Source organism: Gopherus evgoodei, chromosome 23 (genome assembly GCF_007399415.2).
Source record: "Gopherus evgoodei ecotype Sinaloan lineage chromosome 23, rGopEvg1_v1.p, whole genome shotgun sequence".
Lineage (NCBI taxonomy): Eukaryota > Metazoa > Chordata > Testudines > Testudinidae > Gopherus > Gopherus evgoodei.
The window spans coordinates 10,430,296-10,454,386 of NC_044344.1; the positions used below are offsets into that span (position 1 = coordinate 10,430,296).

General features: G+C 50.5%; 1 protein-coding gene across 1 annotated transcript; it reads left to right on the plus strand.

The window, feature by feature from the left end:
• Window positions 1-12,436: 12,436 nt before the first annotated feature.
• On the plus strand, window positions 12,437-23,834 carry LOC115639094 (aquaporin-5-like). Its single transcript, XM_030541458.1, has 4 exons — window positions 12,437-12,958; window positions 20,195-20,356; window positions 20,731-20,811; window positions 23,425-23,834. The coding sequence occupies exons 1-4, from the start codon at window positions 12,437-12,439 to the stop codon at window positions 23,611-23,613; spliced, it is 954 nt and encodes a 317-aa protein (XP_030397318.1). The 3' UTR covers window positions 23,614-23,834.
• Window positions 23,835-24,091: the final 257 nt, after the last annotated feature.

The following is a 24,091-nucleotide window of genomic DNA, read 5'->3' on the forward strand; positions in this document are numbered from 1 at the left end:
AGATGCAGGTCTGAAATGTCTCAGTTTCTCAGCTCCCCCAGTTCAAGGACAGCAGGGGCCACCTTTGTGTTCTGTGTCTGGGTAGCACCTAGCGTGGTGGGGTCCGGGGCCAGGCCTGGGGCAAGGAGGCACTGCCATAACACAGATAAAATTTTTATTAAGATGATGATGATAAAAAAAGTGAACGGTACAGAGTTTAAGCATAGAAGTTTCTGGTTATCAGGGAATAACATACAGATTATTGCGGGTGCAAAGTTTAGTTTAAGATCGGGTGGCATAAGGAATCCATAATCTGCAGTATCCCCGATTGGGGGTAAAAGGTTGATGTGTCAAAGTACAGACATTGAGATATGAGGGTATGAAGCTCATAAAGTGGCTATGTTCGGGTGTGGAGTATAATGAGTGGATATGATGATGAGGATGGATCGACCCTCGTTTGGTGAGATTTAATGTTCAGGGAGTTTATGATCCAACGGAGAAAGTCTCTTGGTCCCTTTCTCGTAGTCGAAGAACGATGTCGCTCTGGCTCACCCCTCCTGGTAGTGTCGGTGGCCGGTGATGTGCTCGATGTAGATGTCCCTGGCCCATCGGATGGTGTCTGAGACCACGAGGCGCCGCGTGAGCCGTGCGTAGCGTCGACCGATCCCGCAGGTCTGCAGCAATGTTAAATGTTAAAATCCATCAGTGTCTGCCAGGGGCTCCGATTCGGCAGAGACGGGGGCTGCATGCAGCTCGACGGATACGCAGCAAAGCTGGTTCAGCATCCCCCCCCCAAAGCTCTGCCCTGTAGGAATGAACCCCTCACCTGGGGCTTTCTGAAACAGGCTGAGAGCGCCCTCTTCTGGGCTGATACAAAACTACTACTGCAGAGGCTTCCATTCCCACTGAGCTGCCTGGGGTTTGTGGGGTGGGCCCATGAGTTCCCACTAGGTCAGGATGGGGTGGACAGGGTCCTCTGTGGGGAGTGCACAGGTGGGTCCCCCCAGCAGGGGTCACCTGGGGAAGAGGGCTAGGCAGGAGTGCCGGGGGGAGAGGAGGGATGTAGTTCTTGCTGTGCTGGGGAAGGGGCAGTGTCACCTTTTTCTGCTCCTGTTTCCACCCACCTCCGGGGAGGGAAGGGAGCCGAATCATAAGGTGGCACCAGGACCGGAGATTAATTTAAGGCCATGTTAATTTCTAGTCCTCTTCCCCTCCCGCCTGATCGAAACAAAGAGCTTTAGCCTCACGAATGGCAGCTGAGCCCCTGAGCTGGGCCACCCCTGCCCCCAGCTGGGATCAGGGAGCTGGCTCAGACCGAATGCCATAGTACACGGGAGCTCAGAGGGGTGCCAGGACGGGCCCGAGGGACTCACCTACAGATCCCAGCTGAGCAGGGCATGGGCCTGTCTTCAGAAGCCATCTGCTCCGTCAGTGGAGCGATGGCCATTTACACCAGCGCCAGGACTTCTGCAGATTCCCCAGAAGAGGCTGTGGGAGGAGGGAGGCTTTCATCCCTCTGTGGCTGGTCAGGATGTGGTGACATCTCCTCTGTGTGTCTATGGTGCCAGCTCTTCTGTCACCTTGAGGTTACACCACAGCCACGTCTTCTACAGAAGCTGGACAAGGTCTGATGCCAGGGGCACCATCTTTTCGTTCATTTAAACTCATCAGCTAATTAACATATTAGCTTCTCAGTTCTCGGGGAACTTATTCAACATTCCAAGAGCAAGTTCTATGGGACAAGGTGGGGGAGGGAATGTTTTCGATTGGACCAACTGCTGTTGGCGAGAGAGACACGTTCCTCTTCCGGTCTGAGAGCGAGTGTTGTAAATCTGGGCAGGGGACAGTGTACCCAGCACACCGGGGTGGAAATCCCGGCTTCCTGTGGGAAACTCAACTTCTCCTCAACACTGGGACCGCAAGTGGCACTTCTGTAACACAACGCAACGTTGGTGCTAGCACAGAACCTCGAGGCATCTGCTGGTGACCGTTTTGCCAGGATGAAGACGGACCATTTGCTCCCATTCTTGGATTTTTTTTCTGTCTTTTAACCATTTTTAGATTAAAGGTGCTATAGAAAAATGTAGGCTATACAGGCTGACGGGGGTGGCGGGAGTTTGAGTAGATGGAGACAGATAAAGACCCCTGGGTAGTTGCTTTGGCTGGATGTTCTCACTCATTCAGACCTTGGCTCATTTCATTTCACCATCTACTGCTTTTCTGCCTTTGCCTTATATAGGGACAGAGGCACATCACATCTGCCTCTGATAGGTAGCTTCCACCTCGAGGGAACCTAAGTGATTTAGGCACCGAACTTCCATTGACTTTCAATCTGTTTAGGCATTTTTGCAAATCCCACTAGGTCCTTAGCCGCATCCTCAGGCACAGGAATATCTTTGCAGGTGTGGCCCACAGAGCCAGGGGAACATTGGCCTTCAGACTGAAGTTTGCCTAACGAGGCCTTTATGAGGGACCTAGACAAATTAGAAGACTGGGCCAAAAGAAGCCTGATGAGGTTCAACAAGGACAAATGCAGAGTCCTGCACTTAGGTTGGAAGAATCCCATACACTGCTACAGACTAGGGACCGAGTGGCTAGGCAGCAGTTCTGCAGAAAAGGACCTAGGGGTTACAGTGGACGAGAAGCTGGATATGAGTCAACAGTGTGCCCTTGTTGCCAAGAAGGCTAACGACATTTGGGGCTGTATAAGTAGGGGCTTTGCCAGCAGATCGAGGGATGTGATCATTCCCCTCTATTCGACATTGGTGAGGCCTCATCTGGAGAACTGTGTCCAGTTTTGGGCCCCACACTACAAGAAGGATGTGGAAAAATTGGAAGGAGTCTAGCGGAGGGCAATGAAAATAATTAGGGGGCTGGAGCATATGACTTATGAGGAGAGGCTGAGGGAACTGGGATTATTTAGTCTGCAGAAGAGAAGAGTGAGGTGGGATTTGATAGCTGCTTTCAACTACCTGAAGGGGGGTTCCAAAGAGGATGGATCTAGACTGTTCTCAGTGGTACCTGATGACAGAACAAGGAGTAATGGTCTCAAGTTGCAGTGGGAGAGGTTTAGGTTGGATATTAGGAAAAACTTTTTCACTCAGAACTGGAATGGGTTACCTAGGGAGGTGGTGGAATCTCCTTTCTTAGAGGTTTTTAAGGTCAGGCTTGAGAAAGCCCTGGCTGGGATGATTTAGTTGGGAATTGGTCCTGCTTTGAGCAGGGGGATGGACTAGATGACCTCCTGAGGTCCCTTCCAACCCTGATATTCTATGATTCTATGATCCTCAGGCACAGGAATATCTTTGCAGGTGTGGCGCACAGATCGCCGCAGAACTGCCTGAAATGATATAGCCACAGCGTGCGTCTGAGGAGAGCAACCTAGCAGTTGCGGTCACTGATGAGATGAAATTGGTTGGTGCGGCTGGATACGTTTGTCTAAAGGCATCTAGAGGCAGCGTTAAGGTTCTGTGCGTGGCCGTAGCAATGTGTTCCAATCATCCCCAGCTTTTTGGTTAGTTTTAAAATTCATCTCCTGAGTTTCCGGTATTGCTGACCTCCTATAGGGGAAGTGGGAGGAAGAGTTGGTAGGTTGTCAGCCTGTTTTTACACATTTCTACGAAAGAAACAGATCCCTGGACCCTTCATTCCCTGTACAGCAAATCGCTAATCCTGGCAATCTCCACTGGGCACAGGTGGATGTTGTTCCATTCTGGAAGGAAGCAGTTCTCGCTGGTTCATGCAGGCAGCTGAAAGAAAACGCCAGCTGGCTTCATTGTCTGTGCAATGCAAAAGAATTCAGATGATGGGGTGGATTTTCAAAGGGGTCACCCGATGCGCCTGGGAACGAGGCACCGAAGTGCGAGCTGTGCCTTTGAAAATCAACCCCTAGAGTGAGTCACTGATGCTCGGTGCAGGGTGTCCTCTGGATAAAGCTTACCCTGCTCTTCTCGCCGCCGGGCACCAGAAAATCACTGATCCTAGGCCCCAAACTCTTTCTGCAGCCAGATGCTTAAGAACATCCCCTCCTCTGACTGTTTTGTAGGTAGGACCCTGCGCTCTTCCAGCCCAGGGTAGAGTTTCCCATGCACTTTGCACTGTGTAACTGATGAAACAAGGGGAAAGGCAGGGGGAGAACCAGGCTCTTGATGGAGAAAAGTGAGATTTTAATGGATCGAAATGGGTTCTTACATTATCTGGGGTGATAATAAGAGCGTCGATCTCTGCTCTCCACTGGACTCTTTGACTGGAAGGAAACGGACCCTCCCCATCCCCGTCTCCAAGGTGAGATTAATGGAACATTGAAGACTCGTTCTCAGATCAATCAGTGTCTGCATGCGGCCTGGCTGGGAGCTGGCACCCTGGTTGGCAGTTCCGTGGCCAGGTCTGTGCAGTCAGTTACCAGACTTGTGGGTCTGGGAGGAGAGTGCACAGCTCACCCGACTCCTTCAGACCAGGAAGCAGCGTTGAGGTTCATTCGTGCCCAGCGGTGAGTTCCTGTGAGCGCGCAGGGGAACACAGCTCCTTTTTAAAGGCCAGCATGGTCTGTCAAGTCAGCCAAAGTTATTTATTGGGTGCATTACGGTAACACCTAGGCACCCAGTCATGGACCAGGACTCCGGTGTACTAGGTGCTGTACATTATTTATTAGGTGTATACAGTAATGCCTAGGGAGTGCCCCATTTGGTTTGTACATATAAGCTCTTAATATCTGGGTGTGTGGGCCATGGTCGAGTTGAATTCTAGTAATAATTAGACCATCCCTGATCAGTGTTTGTCTAACCTGTTCTTAGCATGTGCGTGCACGCACACATGCACGCACGCACACACACAGAGAGAGAGATTCCACAACCTCACTGGGCAATTTATTCCAGTGCTTAACTACCCTGACAGAAAGTTTTTCCTAATGTCCAACCTAAACCTCCCTTGCTGCTATTTAAGCCCATTGCTTCTTGTGTGGTGAGGGGCGGAGGATTTAATTTGTGCAAAACGTAGAGGGAAAATACCTGGAGAAGCCACAAACGAGAGCAGGCAAGCTGCCAGCACGACTTTCTTTCTGCCCAGTGAAGCTGGGCCCCAGCACGGCAGGGAAAAAGCACAGGGAGGGTCCACAGAGCTTCCTGTTGGCACTCAGGGCTCGGCTGCCTGCAGCATGCAAGAAACCCCCCCGCCAGCCCCGGGGAGCGGCATGAAAGAGCCTTGGGAAAAGCTCCTGGAGGGCTGGAGTTTGGGGCCTGACCCCGTGAGCTGCTCCTCGTGGTGTTGAGAGCGTTCAAGCAATGGCTCGGGCAAAGCTGCCACTGCTTTGAGTTGGCACTGAGGGTGACTGCAGGATTGGCACCATCTGTGCCTGGGGGGGGGGCACTGGAGTCCCCCCACTGCCGTTTCCAGGCTCTGCACTGTTAATGCCCAGACACTGTTCTAAGCGGCATATGCCCAGTGCTGGGTCGTCATACCAGGAGGTGTCACTCCCCTGCCACAGGTCGGGTGTGGCATGGGGGTTGGTCCTGCTTTGAGCAGGGGGTGGGACTAGATGACCTCCTGAGGTCCCTTCCAACCCTGATATTCTTTGAGACCATGGGCTTCCTCACACTGCTTCGGCTATGCACCTCCACTCAGGGGCTCCACCCTCCACCCACTTCTAGGGGCTGGCCCATCTCCATCCTTGCACGGCTCTGGCCTCTCTGCTCAGCCTGTCGGGGTTGGGCTGCCTAGCTCCAGGTGATGTGAATTCGCACCCACGAACAAGTGGACCGGGGTTGCCACTCATAACCCAACATCCCGGACCTCTCTCTGGCCTGGTGACCTAGAGATGCAGGGCTCTGTACCCCATTCCCCCCTAGGGTGACCAGATGTCCTGATTGTATAGGGACAATCCCGATATCTGGGGCTTTTTCTTATATAGGCTCCTATTACCCCTCAGCCTCTGCCTCGATTTTGCACACTTGCTGTCTGGTCGCCCTATTTCCCCCACTCACCATGCTGAGTTATTACACCCAGCCCCATGGAAAGCAAGGCTGTCCCCTTTTCTTAGTCTACATCACCATCTAGTGAAAAAACACCAGAACTGGAGCCAGTTGAATGATCGGTTCCCAGAAAATTATTCAGTGAATTTTGCTCCTTTCTTCCTCTCTCTCTCTGGGAATCATTCCCAAACTGGCCCCGATTCCTAAGGATACGGTCATCACTCCTGAATACTCACCGGCCCCCTCTCCAGTTGTGAGGCTAAAGGTTCACGCTGCCCATTCTCTATGGAGGGCGGAGGGCGGTTTCCTACGTCGCGGGATGTTGCTGGGTTCCCAGGCTGGATGGCTGAGACCTGGACGAATAATGAAGAGCAAATCACCCAGTTGGTACATAACCGTAGAGAGTGAAGAGACATTCCCCAAACACTCCTTGCTCAGACTCTGCTCCTGTGGACGACACTGAGCCGTGCAAGGCCGGGGGCGCTGCCCACATCCCAACCTTCTCCGTGCACAGAACTCCCTGTCGGGTTGCCCATGTGAATACAGATGCATCCGAAGTGCTGCTGTTCTTGTATTCTTGGCTTTTTCCTGAACACACACTGCCCGTAAACCCCGTCCTCAGAACACACCAGGAAGGAGGAAACGGGTGAAGCCGAAGGAAGGTTTCACTGGAGCGCGTTATGTTTCTCCAGCCATGAAGAATAAGCATGAGGCTTGTCATAGAATCATAGAAGATCAGGGTTGGAAGGGACCTCAGCAGGTATCTAGTCCAACCCCGTACTCAAAGCAGGACCAATCCCCAACTAAATCGTCCCAGCCAGGGCTTTGTCAAGCCGGGCCTTAAAAACCTCTAAGGAAGGAGATTCCACCACCTCCCTAGGTCATCTTGGCCACACCTGAGAGTGAAGCAGGGAGCTGGGAGAGCTGAAGTCACGACTCTCTCACCAGCTAGGGCTAGAACAGATGTACATACTCTATGGATCAGGCAGCAAGAGAGAGACTCAAAACACACACTGATCAGTGGGTTACATAAGCTCATCTGTCCCATAGCTACAGGTGAGCAAGGGGACTCTCTTCCTCACTCACTCAAGCTGTGTCTACACTGCAGAGCTTATGCCAGCTTAGATGTATGCCAGTGTACATCGAAAGAAGGAGATTTTCTGTCAGCAGAGTAACATCACCTCCCTGAACATTAGTTATGCTGACAGCACAAGCTTCTGTCAGCATAACATCTGCACGGGGAGTTTTGTTGGCGTAACTACATTGCTCAGGGTATGTTTTTCACACCGGGAACAGACATAGCTATGCCAGGATAGGCTCTGTAGCGCAGACGCTGCCTCATTCTTTGTTCTCTTCATGTGTTTCTTCCATTCAGGGAGCCGGAACAATGCCATGTGATTTGCTGCATACTACACGTCACATAGAGTCAACACAAACATTTGACTATCATAGAATCACAGAATATCAGGGTTGGAAGGGACCTCAGGAGGTATCTAGTCCAACCCCCTGCTCAAAGCAGGACCAATCCCCAACTAAATCATCCCAGCCAGGTCTTTGTCAAGCTGGGCCTTAAAAACCTCTAAGGATGGAGATTCCACCACCTCCTTAGGTAACCTATTCCTTCACTCAGGAGCTGAGACATGCAGCTGGAGGGAAGGAGGTGGGGTGTAGGCCGGGGCAGGGGATTGGGGTGCAGGCTCTGGGAGGGAGTTTGGGGATGGGAGCGGTGCAGAGGGATGGGTGCAGGGGTGAGGGCTGTGGGGTGTGGCTGCAGATGAGGGGTTTGGAGTATGGGAGGGGCTCAGGGTGAGAGTAGGGGTGTAGGGGGTGAGGGCTCTGGGGCTGGGGATAAGGTGTTTGGGGTGCTGGAGGGGCTCAGGGCTAGGGTAGAGGGTTGAGGGTATGGTGCTGTGGGGGTGAAAGCCCCAAATTTTGGTGGAGCTGGGCCCCTGGCTCTGAATATTGCTGGTGCCCGGGCACCACGTGGGTATGGAACTAACCGCCTATGGGAAGGGGATGGTCACTGTGACAGGGTCTGTGTCTGTGTCGGGAGGGGGGGCGGGGGAATCCCAGTGTTGATTATTGCTGATCAATACTGGAGCTGGGTGGGACATGTTTTTTCCTGTCCTGCAAGAGTTTTCGAGTTTTCAAAAACTTTTCCTGTCCCAACATTGATGAAAAGTCAAAAATCTTGAAAATGTTCACAAACTGATAATGGGAGAGGAGAGGGGATGGAGTGAGTCAGCTGGAATGTTTTGTTTCAATGTTGACACTGAAAAAAAAATTTATTGGGGGGGGTTATGACAACTGAAATTTCAGAATGGAAAATTGTTTCAATTTTAAAAAAATGAGACTTTTCTTTCAGAAAATGTGAGAGCGGAGCATTGGAAAAACTCTGAAACCTCTAAATTCCAATGGGAAAACTGGTCCAAACCAATCTTCTCTTGGAAACAGGTTTGGTTCTGACAAATTGACATTTTCCGATGAAAAAAGTCTCATCAGAAAATTCCTGACCAGCTCTAATCAATATGGTCTTCACGTCCATTCCCCAGCCCCTGGGCTGAGGGCAGCATCCAGCGGGATAGAACAAGAAAGATGCGTCCTGCAGGTGCTGTGATTCCCCTGGGAGCGGATATGGGGATCAGTCCCTCGCCGTGGGGCTCTGTTGTAGGGCATGAGGTCTCTGGTCATGCTCACAAGGTCTGTATGGCGCTAGACCAATCTATGGGGGCTGGTGCAGATTGCTTTGCTAGTCCCAAGCGAGGCAGAAACATTTGAAGCCCAGAAACGTGGCCTACTAAGAGTTGGTTCCGTCCCCACCCCGCTCCTTAGGGCCAGCTCCGTCACTGAGGGTCAGACAGAATTAATCAGAAGTCAAACCGGTACAAATAAACTGAGACGGTTCCCTGACAAATTGGTGTCATGAGAAATGTGTCAGTGGCTGTCACCAAAACACATTGGCTTCTACCAGGTTTAATTAGATGCTGTCTATTATCAAAGCTCACGAAGAGCCCGCCCAAGGGAAAGCAGAACGGACTCTGGTTGCTGGGTTTCAGGGGCAGAATGTCACCAACCGTAACCCTTTGCAGGCTGCAGATAAAGGCAGCTCCTGGGGGCGTACATTTAGCTGGCAGTCTGGAAAGAACCGGGGCTCCGAGATGGCTTCTAAACTGGTGAGAAATAGCTGATGTGTTCATGAAACCGTGCTGGCTTGTCTTGAGTTCTACTGCACCTGCACCTGCTCACAGAGAAACTAAACCGAACAGGCTCTGCTGATTTATAGGACCTAGGGAGCTGCTATTCCAGACTCAGCCGGGGGAGCCCACAGCACTAACACACCTGCTCTGGGGTGGATTCTGAGGGTGCGCATGGAAAAATCAACTGCCCCCGCAAGTGGCGTTAGTTGGCACCCGTATTACAGACTTCTACAGGGTGTGTAGCTCTGTGGTAAAGCATCTGACTATCTCCCAAGAGGTCCCTGATTCAAATCCAGGAGCCACCTTTGCAGGGATCAGCCTCAATGATCAGGTGGTCCCTTCTGGGCTTGAAATGAATCAGCTGGGGTGAGTGAAGTCCCCTGTCACCCGTAAGGGAGCTCCCTCCTGATCAGAGGTGAGGCACATGGTGTCACGGCACCTGAGGCTGCTGCTGTGCAGCGAAGCAGAGGCCTTTGCCAGCATGAAGGGCCCAAGACTGGGCTGGGGGAGTCAACCGGCTAGTTCCTTTTGATTTCAGTGGGACAGAGAGTAAGGTTAGGGGTCTGGCTGGACACTGAGGAGACCCCCCTCACTCCTCTGCCACAGACTTCCTGTGTGCCTATGAGCAAGTCACTTAGAATACAATTTTCAAAAGTAACTTTGGCACTGAGGAAGCACCTGACTATCATTGGCACCTAGGCCCCTACTCCTCTTGGTCAGTTTTGAAAATGAGACTTAGGCACTTTTGACCATTGTACCTTGGCTTTGTGCCTCAGTTTCCCCTCTGTAGAATGGGCTAAAAACCCTGCCCTGCCTCACAGTGGTACTGTGAGGTGATCTGATACCTTGGTGACAGGGCCAGCTAAGTACAGATGACTGTTAGGATCAGGATTCACATTCACACAAACAATTGCAAAGTTGAATGAATAAACACTCCCTCAAGCCCCTTGTTTTTCAGGGCTGTGTGGACGGCACTGATCAGCAATGTGATGGATTCACACGTGGGCTCTGGAATCTCAATGGCTCAGGACTGATGCTGATTTATGGGCCAGATCTTGCCTGAACGATCCTTTTATGGTCTTGAAACAGGATCTGGGCGTTTCGCTATTTCCACCGCCTGGGGTTGAGAAGACCTGATGTCACAATATTAGCTCAGTCCTGTTTACGGAGCCTATGGTTAAAAATAAAAAAAAAAGCCCTATGCAAAACCAGGTAGACAAGGAAGCCACAATGCCAGTGATTGGATTCTTGCCTTGGCAGTAGGAGAGGGGGAGAAATTGCCATGATTGCAAAGTTGGCCTGGATAATACTTAGGTGGTCCTGAGAGAGCATTGCTGTTTGGGAAGAGTGATACCTAGACCTCCTTCTGTCCTGCTGAATGGATTGACACTTGCATGTGACCCAGTTATTTAAATGTCTGATTACTGGGCATTTCCCCCTCTCCTGTAGAAAGCCAAGGATATTTATTGCAATAAAATAAACTTCAAATCCTATGTCAGTGCCCCCCGGGGAATACCAATTTGGCATGGACTGGACAGCGGCTCTGGGAATTCAGTGGGCCAGAACCCGCTTCTGATCCTGTGAATTTCATTGTGCATGTACCTCAACGAGCAATGCTTGGTTTAAAACGACCTCTGTATGCCTGGCCATCTCTGCGCATACTGAGGCCCTGCGACAGAGCCCAAACGAATTAATCCTCTCCCCAAACAGCGAGGCTTGCAAATTGATCTCTGTTGTATTTGTAGGTTTCGGATTTTAGATAAAATACACGGAGGTATATTAGAAGCTGTCAGTAATTTTGGCAGGTTCATTTCAACAACTCAGCCGGTGATTAATAACTTTGATTAAATACTTTACATTTTCCATGGCTTATGTTCCTGTTTTTCCGTTTCTAATCTGATCCAGTCTCTGTACTCTCTTTGTTCTAGGATGACCTTTGAGAGTCCAGCCTGTCTTGCACACAGTTCCACAGCTGGGTTAAGAGGGGGTTTCACTGGCTGCATGAGGTCCTGTTGAAAAACTGATTATTCTCCCTCCCCGCTCCAAGCCTATTTCATGAAAAAGTGCTCAATGCCTGGCTGTGTCAATCACCACCACCAGACATCAGAAGTTAAGCAGATGGAGAATTCACCTTCCCTAGCTCTAAAAGATCAAGTCCCTGCCATCTGAGCTAACCTGCCAGCTGTATATGGCCTCAAAGCATCCACGGCCTGTGGTGTATTCGCTCAGCTTCAGCCGTCATCCTTTCCTACATCCATAGCACACAGTCATGAGAGTGAGGTCCCATGAGACCTGTGTGGGATGGAGACAAAGAGGGGTTTAACCCCAGGGCATCCCTTGTCCCATGGGTAGGGGGTGGTTAGAGGAAGAGAGCAGGGTGGTTGGAGAAACCTTAAAATGATCAGAGTTCAAGTTTGGGTTAGAAAAGCCTCTGATCCCAGTGGATTTTTCCACCGCCGCTGGATCCCTCTCAGCTGGGTTCTGGTATTTTCTCTACACAGCGGGGCCGGCAAACCAGATCAAAGAACCCGCCGGTTAATCTCCCCTCGGTTGCTGTGTTAAGTGGTTGCCAGCATCACAACATCCCGTGGGGCCGGACCAAATGGCGACTAGCTCCTTGGCACTCCGTGGGGTCCCTCCCGGCTGGCAGCAGGGAGCAGAGTTTTATCCCACAGGCTGGAACGAGCAGCGGAGCCTGCAGACGGCGGAGGTCAACGGGAGGGCTCATACAGGAAACGCTTTGCTCATACAGAGGCCAGCCCTCAGCCGCCCGACAGCTCTGAACATGAGGCAGGTAAATATTTCCATTGCCCTTGGATGGGTGATGCCCTGTGCAGCGTCAGAGAGGGAAGATGGAAGGAGCTTCTTTTCCCGCAGAACAGCTGGAGGCCGGATCATCCCCTATCCATTAGGGGAGCCGGCCGAAGGGAATCCTGCATCCCTTCTGGTTGGTCAGCAGGAGGCTGCCCTCTGCAGGAAGGGTGCATGCCCAGACCATGCTCCCCCATCCCCGCCCAACCTCTGCCATCCTGCCCAAGCCAGGTCAAATCGGTCTCAGCCATGCTCTGGCCAAGGCTCCTAGTGGTTGGTCTTGACACTGCCCCACGGTGGATCCTGTTTCTGGAAAGCCTGCTGGAGTCAATACCTTTGCAAGCCAGTCCCCGCCTCCCATTGACGTCCGCGTAACACCTGCTCCAGAAGGGGAGAGGGAGGGGGCAATGCTATAAATGCAAAGGGACAGAACTGAGCCCTAGAGTGTCACTTGTGCCATGGGATCCTTCGCCGCGTTTTAGGATGGAGCTGCCCTGGGCACCCTGCAGAGCTTGGAATGTTTGTCTCTTCAAAGCTTTGCTGGCTGAGTTTATGGGCACCGGGATCTTTCTCTTTGCCGGCTTGGCTTCCATCACTCCTTGGACTCAGCCTGCAGTTGACACAGGGAATCCAGGCATCACTGCCCAGAGCCAGTCCTCTGGGGCTGGTTCTGAGCCGAGCGGTACCGTGTACTCAGCCGTTGCTGCCACCCCCAGCCTGGGGGATGTGGGGACGCAGGCTCCTTGCAGCTTGGCCTCCCCCAACCCGCTCCACGTGTCACTGGCCTTTGGGAGCTCGGTGGCTCTCATGTCCTACTATGCCTTGCCCCTGAGCGGCGGTCATTTGAACCCGGCGGTGACCATCTCCATGCTGGTGGCTGTGAAAGTGAGGCCAGCCTGGGCCATGTGCTACATCCTGGCACAGCTGCTCGGGGGCATCACCGCCTCAGCTGTCCTCTATGGGCTGACTCCAGAACACGCCCGGGGGGAGATGGGTGTCAACAAGGTGAGTAATGAGTCCCAGGGCCCTAGGGAGTTGGCTCTTCTAGGAGAGGTCTCAAGCAGGAGGTGGGCCATGTGCATTAGAGATGGGCCTGGATCAAATCCAACTCTGTGCAGCCCTGGACTGGGTGCGAGGGGGCCTCTGAACTTGGTGTCAGAACCAGTGTGTTCTGACCCTTTCGAAATGACACTTTTTGGCTTTTCATTTCAAAACAGTGTTTCAGTTTGAAATTTAATTCGATTTACAAACCAACCGACCAAATCAAAAACCAGAGGCTGAAAACCACCCAAAGTGGAATGCAAAAGCTGAAAAGAATAGTTTGGTTCCCTTTTTTCCCCAGCTTGTTTCAGGTGTTTTTCAGTCTGAAAAGAATGTTTTGCTGGTGTTTTGGTTTATTTGTTATTTCAGTCAGAGAAAGGGAAAAAATCCAGTTTTGGTTCAAAATGAATAATTTTTTCCCCAGATTTTTTGGCTTGGTGACTAAACCAAAAAAATAATCATTTGCTCAGCTCTAGTGTGTTGTTTGTTTTCAGACACAAAGAACAAGCCCCAGGAACAGTTCCAGAATTTTAAATTAAGGAAACCAATCGGAAATTAACATCTCCTGGGGAGAGAGCATGGTGTGTGTGTCTGGGGTCAGAGTCTGCACTGAATCCAGCACACAAAGGATGCCTGTCGCTGCAGACAGGAACGCCCCAAAGAGTGCAGAACAAAAACAGGGGTTGGGGCAGGTCTGCACTTAAAACGCTGCATTTGCATGCAGCTGCACTGCCGTAGCACTTTTAATGAAGACGCTGTAAGCCAACAGGAGAGAACTTCTCCGATTAGCTTAGTCAATCCACCCGCTGTCTACACTGGCGCTTAGGTTCCTATAGCTATGTGGATTCGCATCCCTGAGTGACGTAGTTATACTGAAGTAATTTTAGAGTGTAGACCACGGCTAAGGTAGAGCTGGGCAACATTTTTCGGCTGGCCAAAACCTTTTTTCAGTGAAAAGGGCAGGCTCAGCACAACACCAAAACATTTTGCAAATTCATGCCAGTTTCACCAAATTGTTTGGGTAAAAATAAAGTGTGTTTCCCTTCCTCTGAAGATTCATCTGTTCCTGGCTGGGACAGGAAACTGGGCTGGGGAGCTGGGGCGGGAGGGGGTCTCTTCCTGTCATGGCACTGCCTGTGTTCTGGGGGTGTTGAAGCCAGGTTCAGTAACAACTCTTGTGATATGGCCTGTCACTCTAATCAGGTGCGGTTTTGTCCCCCTGCTTTGGAGCCCTTCCATGGAAAAGGATGGTGGAATGTTCTAGAAAGCTCTCCCGCCAACGGAGTGCTGTCTACACCAAGGCCTAGGTCGGTGTCACTGCAGTCCTCGGGGGGTGGATTTTTCACACCCCTGAGCGACATAGTTCTCCCAATGTAAGTGTGTAGTGTAGACCTGGCCTGAGTGTTGCCAGGCTGCATCAGTCCATCCAGCAGTCGCAGCTCAGCTTGCGATAATGCTGAGAGAAGCACGTCCCGCTCGAGAGAAAGGGCCCAAGACAGACTAGGCACCACACAGGGCAAAGGCTGAGGACCGGACAGGCAGAGGGGGCTCTTCATAGATTCCAAGGTGAGACGGGACCCCCGCGATCATCCAGTCTGATCCCTGCGCAGCACAGGCCAGAGAACATCCCCGGAATAATCCTTGGAGCAGATACGTCAGCAGTCATTGGTGTTGCCTCTCTGTTTGCAGGCAGGGTGTGGGCTTCATTTGCTAGAAGGCTCCAGGTTTGCAAGGGGGAACCTCTTATTGCGGGGGGCGTCTATGGGAGGACACAGCCCCTGCCTTTGTCTCCTATCATGAGAGTGACGGCAGACGGGGTCACAAGCTGAGGGGTTGGGTAGAGCTTCACGTCGTGTTACTAAATGCCTGCTCCTCCAACCCACTGGAATCCCCTCCCAGGGCAAAGTGCGCTCCCTCGCCGATCCCCGCCGCACGGTCCACCTTTTCCTGGCTCTGTGTTGCGTGGCAAGGTGCCCCACTGTCCCCGAGTTCAGCCCCAGTCCCACCCCTCCCCGCCCCCCCCCGCCCCCCTATCTTTCCCCTCCACATGACTCCTGATGCCAGGGCAGGTCCCAGGGCTGTGAAAACAGCTCCCGTCCCCCTGTCGCCTGCCCTGCCGAGCTACCTGCCTGAGTACAGAGTCCACCCCTGGGCTCCTGGCACCCTCCTTCTTTCTGCTCCCCCAGCCACGCGGATTGGCAATAGAGCAGCCTGCCAGCGCAGAGATCCAGAGCGCTCCCTTGTCCCAGTCCCCTACCAGCAGCCGTTACTGACACCTAGGTACTGCTTTTGCTGCCCCCGTCACAATTTGCTACCCCCACCAGCCCCCATCCTCAGGGACAGGGCAGAGCTGAGGTGTTTGGCAGAGCAGAGCGCAGGGGCGGCCTCAAGGCTGGCCCAGGCAGAGGGAGCTGCAGATCAGGATTCAGGAGCATCGGCAGAGGTGGGTTCCCACCCGACTTGCAGGGGTGTTCGCAGGCCACGTGAGAGGCACATTAGCAGAAATGTGCGAGGTCTCAGGATTGCAATAAGTAGGGTGACCATATTTCCCAAAGGGAAAACAGGACGCCACATGGGGCAAGCCCAAGGCTCCCCCCCACATGCAGGGGTGGCCTGAACCACTTGCCTGAGCTGCCCCCCACAATGGGGCTGGCCCCAGCCATTCACCTGAGCCCCCCTCCCATGGGGCTGGCATTGCTGCTCACCCAAGGCTTACCTGGCCTCCCCCAAGAGGTCGGTGTCACTTGAGCCCTGCCTGCCATCCGCCCGAGCTCTGCCTCCCCGCTGTGCGGGGCTGGGATCTCCGCTCGCCACTGCCCCGCCCCAGCATGTTCTGCCGCATCCCACTTTTTGACCAAAAAACGTTGATTGAGTTGGCAAGAGGCAATGGAACAAACACCCACCTTTGCCAAAAAGTCCAGGACAGGGCTTAAAAAAGGGATGGTCCCAGCCAAAATGGACCTCTGGTCACCCTAGCAATAGGAAGCTCACCACAGAGTGGTGTAGGACCACACTGGGAGGTGGGGGAGGAAGCAAGCTTTTATCTGCACAGTGCCTGGTTCTTACCCTCCCTCAGTTTGTGATGGGGTGAGCTCCTCACAGGAGCCCAGCAAGATCTGAATTAGGCCAACTGGGCCCCATCAGCTAACAAAGCTGCAAACAGGAGAGCGTTAGGCTGGAGGCAGCTGATTAGGAACAGACTCACCTGTGCAGGAAGAGGCAGGGCTTGTATAAAGCCAGGTAGTTGGCTGCTAGTAGGGGCTTCTGCTGCTGAAACAGGACAGTCAGTTTCTGGGATGAGGGAGGTGTGTTTGGGGGTCTGCTGCTGGAAAGGCTGAAGGGAAATAGGCTGCAGTCACTCTGTGAGTGGAGGGAGTTGGAGGCTGGCAAACCTGGGGGCAGCTGGGTATGTAGGAAGAAGCCCAGGGAAACAGTAGCAAGAGTTAGGGCTGTGGCTGCTTGTTACAGGGTCTCTGGGCTGCACCCCAGTGTAAAGGGCAGGTCTGGATTCCCCTACCAGCCACTGGGGAGTAGCCAGGGCATTGGAGGCATCAGCCAGACAGCAGGTCTGGAAAGACTATGAATTCCTTGGAAGGGGAAGATTTTAGTGATTTTGCTGCAGGGCCAAGCCACAGAGAGGAAACTGCAGGCCTGGGAGTGAGCTGGACAGCAGAGCAAGAGAGATCAGGGGAAGACATCACTGAAGGGAGAGTACAAGCTAGCAGAGCTAATCCCCCAGGGCAGCCAGCAGGGGGTGCCATTTGCAGCAAGTGGGTGCTGTGACATTGTGACCAGGATGGTGATAGTGACTGTGAATGCTCAGCGAGAGAGAGGCTATAGAAACCAACTCAATAATAATGGGGGATTTGAACTATCCCCCTATTGACTGGGTACATATCTCAGTATGGGATACAGAGACAAAGTTTCTTGACACGTTAAACGACTGCTTCTTGGAGCAGCTAGTCCTAAAACCCACAGTTCTTGATTTAGCTGTAAGTGCAGTACAGGATGTGGTCCAAGACGTGAATATAGCTGGATGGCTTGTTAAATTTTAATTGTTATGGTCACTATTACCATCCCAGGGGAGAGTGGTCAGGGGACACCACACCAGCCCCCTATGGTAGCATTTAATTTCAGAGAAGGGAACTACACAAACATGAGGGATTTAGTGAAACAGAAATTAAAAGGGATAGCACAAACAGTGAAATCCCTGACAGCTGCATGGAAACTTTTTAAAGACACCGTAATAGAGGCTCAAATTAAATGTATATTGCATATTTAAAAAAAAACAGTAAAAGGACCAAAAAAGGTCCACTGTGGCTAAAAATAAAGTGTACAGTAAAAAAAAAACAAAACAGCAGCCAGTGGTAAATAGGCATCCTTTTAAAAAGTGGAAGCTAAATCCTATTGAGGAAAATAGAAAGGAGCCTAAATTCTGATAAGTGAAGTGTAAAAATATAATTAGGAAGGCCAAAAACAAATTTGAAGAGCAACTAGCAAAGACTCAAAGTAACAGCAAAATTTTCTTGAAGTACATCAGAAGCAGGCAGCCTGCTAAACAACCACTCGGACCACTGGACAATCGAGATGCTAAAGGAGCCCTCAAGGATGATAATGCCATTGTGAAGAAATTAAATGAATTCTTTGCCTCTGTCTTCATAGCTGAGGGTGTGAGGGAGATTCCCCAACTCAAGCCATTCTTTTTAGGTGACAAATCTGAGGAACTGTCCCAGATTGCGGTGTCATTAGAGGGGGTTTTGGAACAAATTGATAAACTAAACAGTAATAAACCACCAGCACCAGATGGTGTCACCCTAGAGTTCTGAAGAAACTAAAACATGAAATTGCAGAACTACTAACTGTAATCTATAATCTATAACCTGTCATTTAAATCTGTTTCTGTACCAAATAACTGGAGATTAGCTAACGTGATGCCAATTCTTAAAAATGGCTCCAGAGGTGATCTTGGCAATTGCTGTCCAGTAAGCCTGACTTCAGTACTTGCTAAATGGATTGAAACTATAGTTAAGAACAGAATTATCAGACATATAGATGAACATAATTTGTTGGGGAAGCATCAATGTGGTTTTTGTAAAGGGAAATCATGCCTCACCAATCTACTAGTATTCTTTGAGGGGGTCAACAATCATGTGGACAAAGGGGATCCAGTGGCTATAGTGTACTTAGATTTTTAGAAAGCCTTTGACGAGTTTCCTCACCAAAGGCTCTTAAGCAAAATAAGCTGCCATGGGATAAGAAGGAAGGTTCTCTTTTGGGTGAGTAACTGGTTAAAAGATAGGAAACAAAATGTAGGAATAAATGGTCAGTTTTCAGACTGGAGAGAGGTAAATAGTGGTGTCCCCCAGGGACTGGGCCCAGTCCTATTCCACATATTCATAAATGATCTGAAAAAGGGGTAAACAGTGAGGTGGCAAAATTTGCAGATGATACAAGACTGTTCAAGATAGTTAAATCCACGGCCCATGAGAAGAGTTACAAAGGGACCTCACAAAACTGGGTGACTGAGCAACAAAATGGCAGATGAAATTCAGTGTTGGTAAACACAAAGTAATGCACGTTGGGAAAACATAATCCCAACTGTACATATAAAATGATGGGGTCTAAATTAGCTGTTATTGCTCAGGAAAGAGTCAATGTGCAGCGGCAGTCAAAACAATGAACAGAATGTTGGGAATCATTAAGAAAGGCATAGATAACAAGACAGAAAATATCCTATTGCCTTTATATAAATCCATGGTACGCTCACACCTAGAATAGTGCATGCAGATGTGGTCGCCCCATCTCAAAAAAGATATGTTGGAATTAGAAAAGGTTCAGAAAAAGGCAACAAATATGATTAGGGGTATGGAACGGCTTCTGTATGAGGAGAGATTAATAAGACTGGGACAAAAGATGACTAAGGGGGGGTATGACAGATCTATAAAATCATGACTGATGTGGAGAGAGTAAATAAGGAAGTGTTATTTCTCATACAAGGACTGGGAGTCACCAAATGGAATTAATAAGCATTAGGTTTAAAACAAAGGGAAGGATTTCTTCACACAACACAGTCATCCTATGGAACTCTTTGCCAGAGGATATTGTGAAGGCCAAGACTATAACAGGGTTAAAAACAAACAAACAAACAAAAAAAGTTAGAAAAATTCATGGAGGCTATTAGCCAGGGTGGGCAGGAATGGTGTTCCTAGCCTCTGTTTGCCAGAAGCTGGGAAAGGGCGACAGGGGATGGATCACTTGATGATTCCCTGTTCTGTTCATTCCCTCTGGGGCACCTGGCATTGACCACTGTCAGAAGACAGGATACTGGGCTGGATGGATCTTTGGTCTGACCCAATCTTGCTGTTCTCATGTCCTTAGGCACTGATGTGATAAACATGAATAAGAATTAGAAAAAGGGAAGAGAAAGAGGATGCAGTGTGTTTGTGATAATCTGTACAGGTGCAAGGGAAGATGCTGGTCAGGTGTGCCCATACAGCTCTGGGCAAAGGGCTGGTGTGTGGGTGTGAATTTGGGGGTGGTGGTGTGTGCCTGTCTCTCAGAGCATGGGGCCAGTGAGTGTGGAACTGCAGTATATGGAGGAGAGGTGTTGTTGCATCTATGTGATCGCACACTTGTAAGCTGGTTTATGGTTGTGTGGGTGTGTGTGTGTGTGTTCACATGTAGGTGATGGTTGCCGAACGTCTCTGGTGATGATAATACTCATACCTAGGGCTTTACATTAGTATAGCTTAAAGCCCTTTACAAGGAGGTCTGTATCATTATCCCCATTGTACAGATGGGGAAACTGAGGCACAGAGCGGGGAAGTGACTCAATGAAGGGCAGCACAGCAGGCAGTGGCCATGTGGGGAACTGAACTCTACATGCCAGTCCAGTGCCCTCGCCCCTGTTTGTAAATGATGGTGGAAGAAAAGAGTGACAGTAAGGCACCATTGCTGCCAGGGCATGAAGGGCTTTGGCCTTAATAGAAAATCCTCTGGCCAGCAGCTGCCTGGGCTGTGGTAGCCTGCCCTGTCCTCTTATGCTGTGAACACCCCTGAACCTGGGCTGGGAGCGCTCTCGACTCATTATCTGCACTGGTCCCTGCCATTCCCCATAGCCAAGCAGAAGCCGAGGCCTGGCCCAGCAGAACCTCTCCATCTTGTAACACTGTTGTTGTGTCTCTGGTTCTGAAAGCACAGCTGGCTCCGGGGGTCACGCTCCTGCAAGCCCTCGGCATAGAGGTGATCGTCTCCTTCCAGCTGGTCCTCTGCATCCTCGCCACGTCTGGGAGCAAGAGAGACCCTTCCAAGGGCGGGCACCTGGTCATCGGGCTCTCTGTCATGCTGGGGCACCTGGTTGCCGTGAGTACTTCAGTCATATCAAGCTAGCAGCAGCTCGTCCCTTTCAGGAAGCCTGGTCCTGCAGGCCGCCCTTGGGCAGAACTCAGTTGGGAGTCTTTGGATTTGGACTCGCGGAGCTCGTGCTGCAGGGCTGTAAAACTGCCGTGGAGACGTTGGGCCCTGAATGTATAGACCGCAATTTACAGCCCTGCAGTCCACTCCTGAGTCAGCAGGCGCAGGCCTGCTGTGGGGGTCTTATTGCAGCTGAAGGTGTTGGGCTCCTGCATCTGCAGAAATTATCCTGCCATTTGGGATCCTGGTGCTCCCCTCCCCAACTTTGACAAGTTCTGCAGCCTCTGTATTCATCTTGTGTCTCTGTCAATCTTTCTCTCCAGATCAGTTACACCGGATGCAGCATGAATCCCGCCCGGTCACTGGGCCCCGCTTTGATTACTTTTGAATTTGCTAATCACTGGGTAAGGGAACAATTTCCACGCCGGGTTTAGACTGTGCAGTGCTTTAAGTTCGACTCTTTTCCAGCAAGCGACTGTACAAAGGGGTCTCTGGGTTTATTGATTACTCAGATCAAGTGTGCCCAGGTTCCAAGTAAAGCAATAGGTAATTTCTAGCCTCCTGGGATCTGAGGGTCAAGCTGGGCCCTCTCCTTTTCATGCATTATCCCCCGTAATAGAGGCAGAATCAGGTCCACTGGAGAGAATAACCACAGCTGGCCTTCAGAGCAGAGCCTGATTCCGATCTCCCGCCGGTTCCATACCGGCGTCACTCCATTTAGTCCAATGGGTCGTGCCTGACTTACAGTGGTATAGGGGAGCACCTAATCAGGCCCCAGCTCCCTGGGAGATGAAATGCCAGACACTTTCAGTGACGATTGTGTTAACTTTGCCGCTGCTTTGGGCAAAGCATGGCATTTTTAGTACCACTGCTGGCAATTCTGTCATTTCTTCCTCTGTCTGAGACTGATGACGCCAATTTCCTTCTATGCTTCATGAGGGCGACAGAAAAGTGCTTTCCGCGCAGTGGGTTATTAAAGCTCTCGATCGGGATACATGCAGAGCGCAATCTTGTGCAGGCTTCCCCTGTTGTTCATGTCTTCATAAAAAGACTCAACTTGTAATGGAATTGGAGGGATTTTTTTTTTTTAAAAAAAGGCAAAACACCCAATTGTTGCGAATCTCATTGCCTTTTCTCAGAGAATCTCAGACCCTGATCCCACCAGACTCAAGAGGAGTGTTGTTATTGACTTCAAGGCCCTGGGATGTTCTATGTTTGAATCGGGGCTAGGTGAAGGAACTTCCAGAGCTGGGGAACCCCTCAGAAAGTGACCTGTGGGTGTGATTATACTTCCCACTAGGAGTTGGCCCAAGCAATTACAACGAGAGAAACAGAGCAATTTAACTTAATGTGAGAGAGAGAGCAATTCCCTCTGCTGAAGTGGTAAATGCCTGTGGGCTCTAGCCTCAGCCGGTGCAACCTCTGCATTTGTTTTAACGGAGCTGGGCTGATCTACACTAGTTAGGGATCTTGCCTCCTGTTTTCAGTGTTGATGATCCTGGGTTCTCCATCAATGGCGGCTGTGACAGCAACTACACACATCAACCTATGTTAAAAGGACATTAAACGATGCCCATTTCAAGCCCCTGCTCCAAAGCATGGAGGCGCTGGAGCTTCTCAATGAGACAGCACTGGGAATTGTTTTAACATGGGCCAAGCAATGTATTTCCCCCAAATTTTGTTCTTAGAAAGGGCTGAACCATTTTTGCTGAAACTTCCCCCCCCAAATTCAGTCATACTATATGGGGAATGTCAGCATGAGCGATTAATGTTTGGCAAAGACATAAGCAACTGTAACCATTAAAGGGTGTTATAATGGAAAGTGTCAGCCAACCTTAACTATAGGCACTGCTAGAATCTCTGCCTCTAATATAGATGGGTGGGGTCAATCCAAACGAGACAACACTGCTCAGATTTCTGAGTCCCAATCCTCACAGTGCCTGGCCGTGGTCTAGAGATGGCAGAGAGGCTGGAACAATTTTTTTATAATGAAGGTGCTGAGAGTCAATGAACCAAATTCTAAACCCTGCATACAACGGAAACTGCTTCAAGTCAGGGGGTGCAACCCGCCTAATTCCAGCACCTTTGAGAAGGGGGTGACATTTTTCATATGAAACATTTGTTTGGTGAGAAAACAGATTCAGTGACAAATTTGTGTGAGTTTCACGGAATTGTTTTAATTGAAACAACCACAAAAAAGAAAATTCTGAAAAACTGAAATATTTCATTTTGACACTTTTGAAATGAAACATTTCGATTTTTCAGTTCAAAAAGATTTTTCTTTCAAAATTTCATTTCATTTTATTTAAACGAAATAATCAACAACGTTTAAAAATGTTTGCAGTCAAACCGAAATGTTAGACTCTGGGTCAAACAGAACATTTCACTTTGACCCCAAATGATTTTTTTTTTACACTTTTTGATTTGACAAAACTTCTGAAAAAGATTTGTTTTCTGTTCAACCTGAAACAAGGGATTGGATTGTTTTTTCCCCAGTTTTTCAGAATTGCCAGCAAATCAACCAGTCTGTTATCCACCCAGCTGTGCTGCAGACCATGAGTCACCCACTAAGATTATATTGTGAATGAGTTTGAACTATCAATGCATTTGAGAATATCCTACATCAATTTGCTCCCAGAAAAGATGATTGCTTTAGCAACCTGGACAGTTGCTCCAGGCAAGCATCCAGGAGCAGTGAAAGTGCATGAAAAGTTAAGGGGCCACAGGTGCCCAAACTGTGATCCCGCCTCCTTGTGCCACACTGCCCCTTCTCCCAGAGGCCCTGCCTCTGTACCGCCCCTTCTTTCTAAGACCCTACCTCCACAGTGCCTCTTCCCCCCCAAGACCCCGCCCCCTGCTCACCCCTCTCCTCCCCCATTGCTTGCCCTTATGGCTAGTAAAAAGTGGGAGGGCAAAGCCCTATTTCCCCTGTTCCGGTTCCCCTGAAAGTGACCCAGCCCCGGCAGGCCCAGAGTTGCCCACACTTATTAACATCTGTGCTCCTGCTCTCTGTGCAGGTCTTCTGGCTGGGCCCACTTGGCGGGGGTCTGGCTGCGGCCATTCTCAACGAGCTGCTGCTGTTCCCGACAGGCAGCGGTTTCCGCCAGTGGCTGACCATGCTGCAGGAGGGACCAAAGGCTGAGCGCAACCTGCAATCCAAGGCTGAGAGCACCCCCCAAGAGATGGGATTGAGTGAGGCGCCCTGAGGAGCAAGGCCAGCGACGTACCAAGAACAATGCAGTCTCGTGTCTGGGGACTGATGGACCATGGGAAGCGTCCAGGATGCTACCTGTCGCTGCCCCTGTGCTCAGAGCTGGAATGTTTGCTAGGTTTAGATCATTGGGGGCATATTTCTTTTGTTGTCCTCTAAAACCCAGGGTGGAAATGGTTTAATTTTTTTTTGTGCCCTTCCCAGTTTCCCGCCCAGATTTCCCGCAAACCCAGCGAATTTTCCCAGCCCTGTCCTTGCTCTTTCTGAACTGGGGTGTGTGTGCGTTACTTTGCTTTGACAGTGAACATGCTGATATCGCTCCTCCTGGGAATCCCGGCTTGCATTGTGTCCTTTGCCATAGTCATGCTGAAATACCCAGGACATTTTTCACACTGAATAATTAGTTTGGGTTTTTAGTAAGAAAGGATGGCGGTGAAATGGCCCAGCTTTCATGTGCCTGTCTGTGTGAAGGT

Coding starts and splice junctions, on each gene's coding strand:
- LOC115639094 (XM_030541458.1), top strand. CDS start 12,437: ATGGAGCTGCCCTGGGCACCCTGCAGAGCTTGGAATGTTTGTCTCTTC. Junction 20,357..20,730: donor TGCTGGGGCACCTGGTTGCC/GTGAGTACTTCA, acceptor CTTTCTCTCCAG/ATCAGTTACACCGGATGCAG. Junction 20,812..23,424: donor TTGAATTTGCTAATCACTGG/GTAAGGGAACAA, acceptor CTCTCTGTGCAG/GTCTTCTGGCTGGGCCCACT.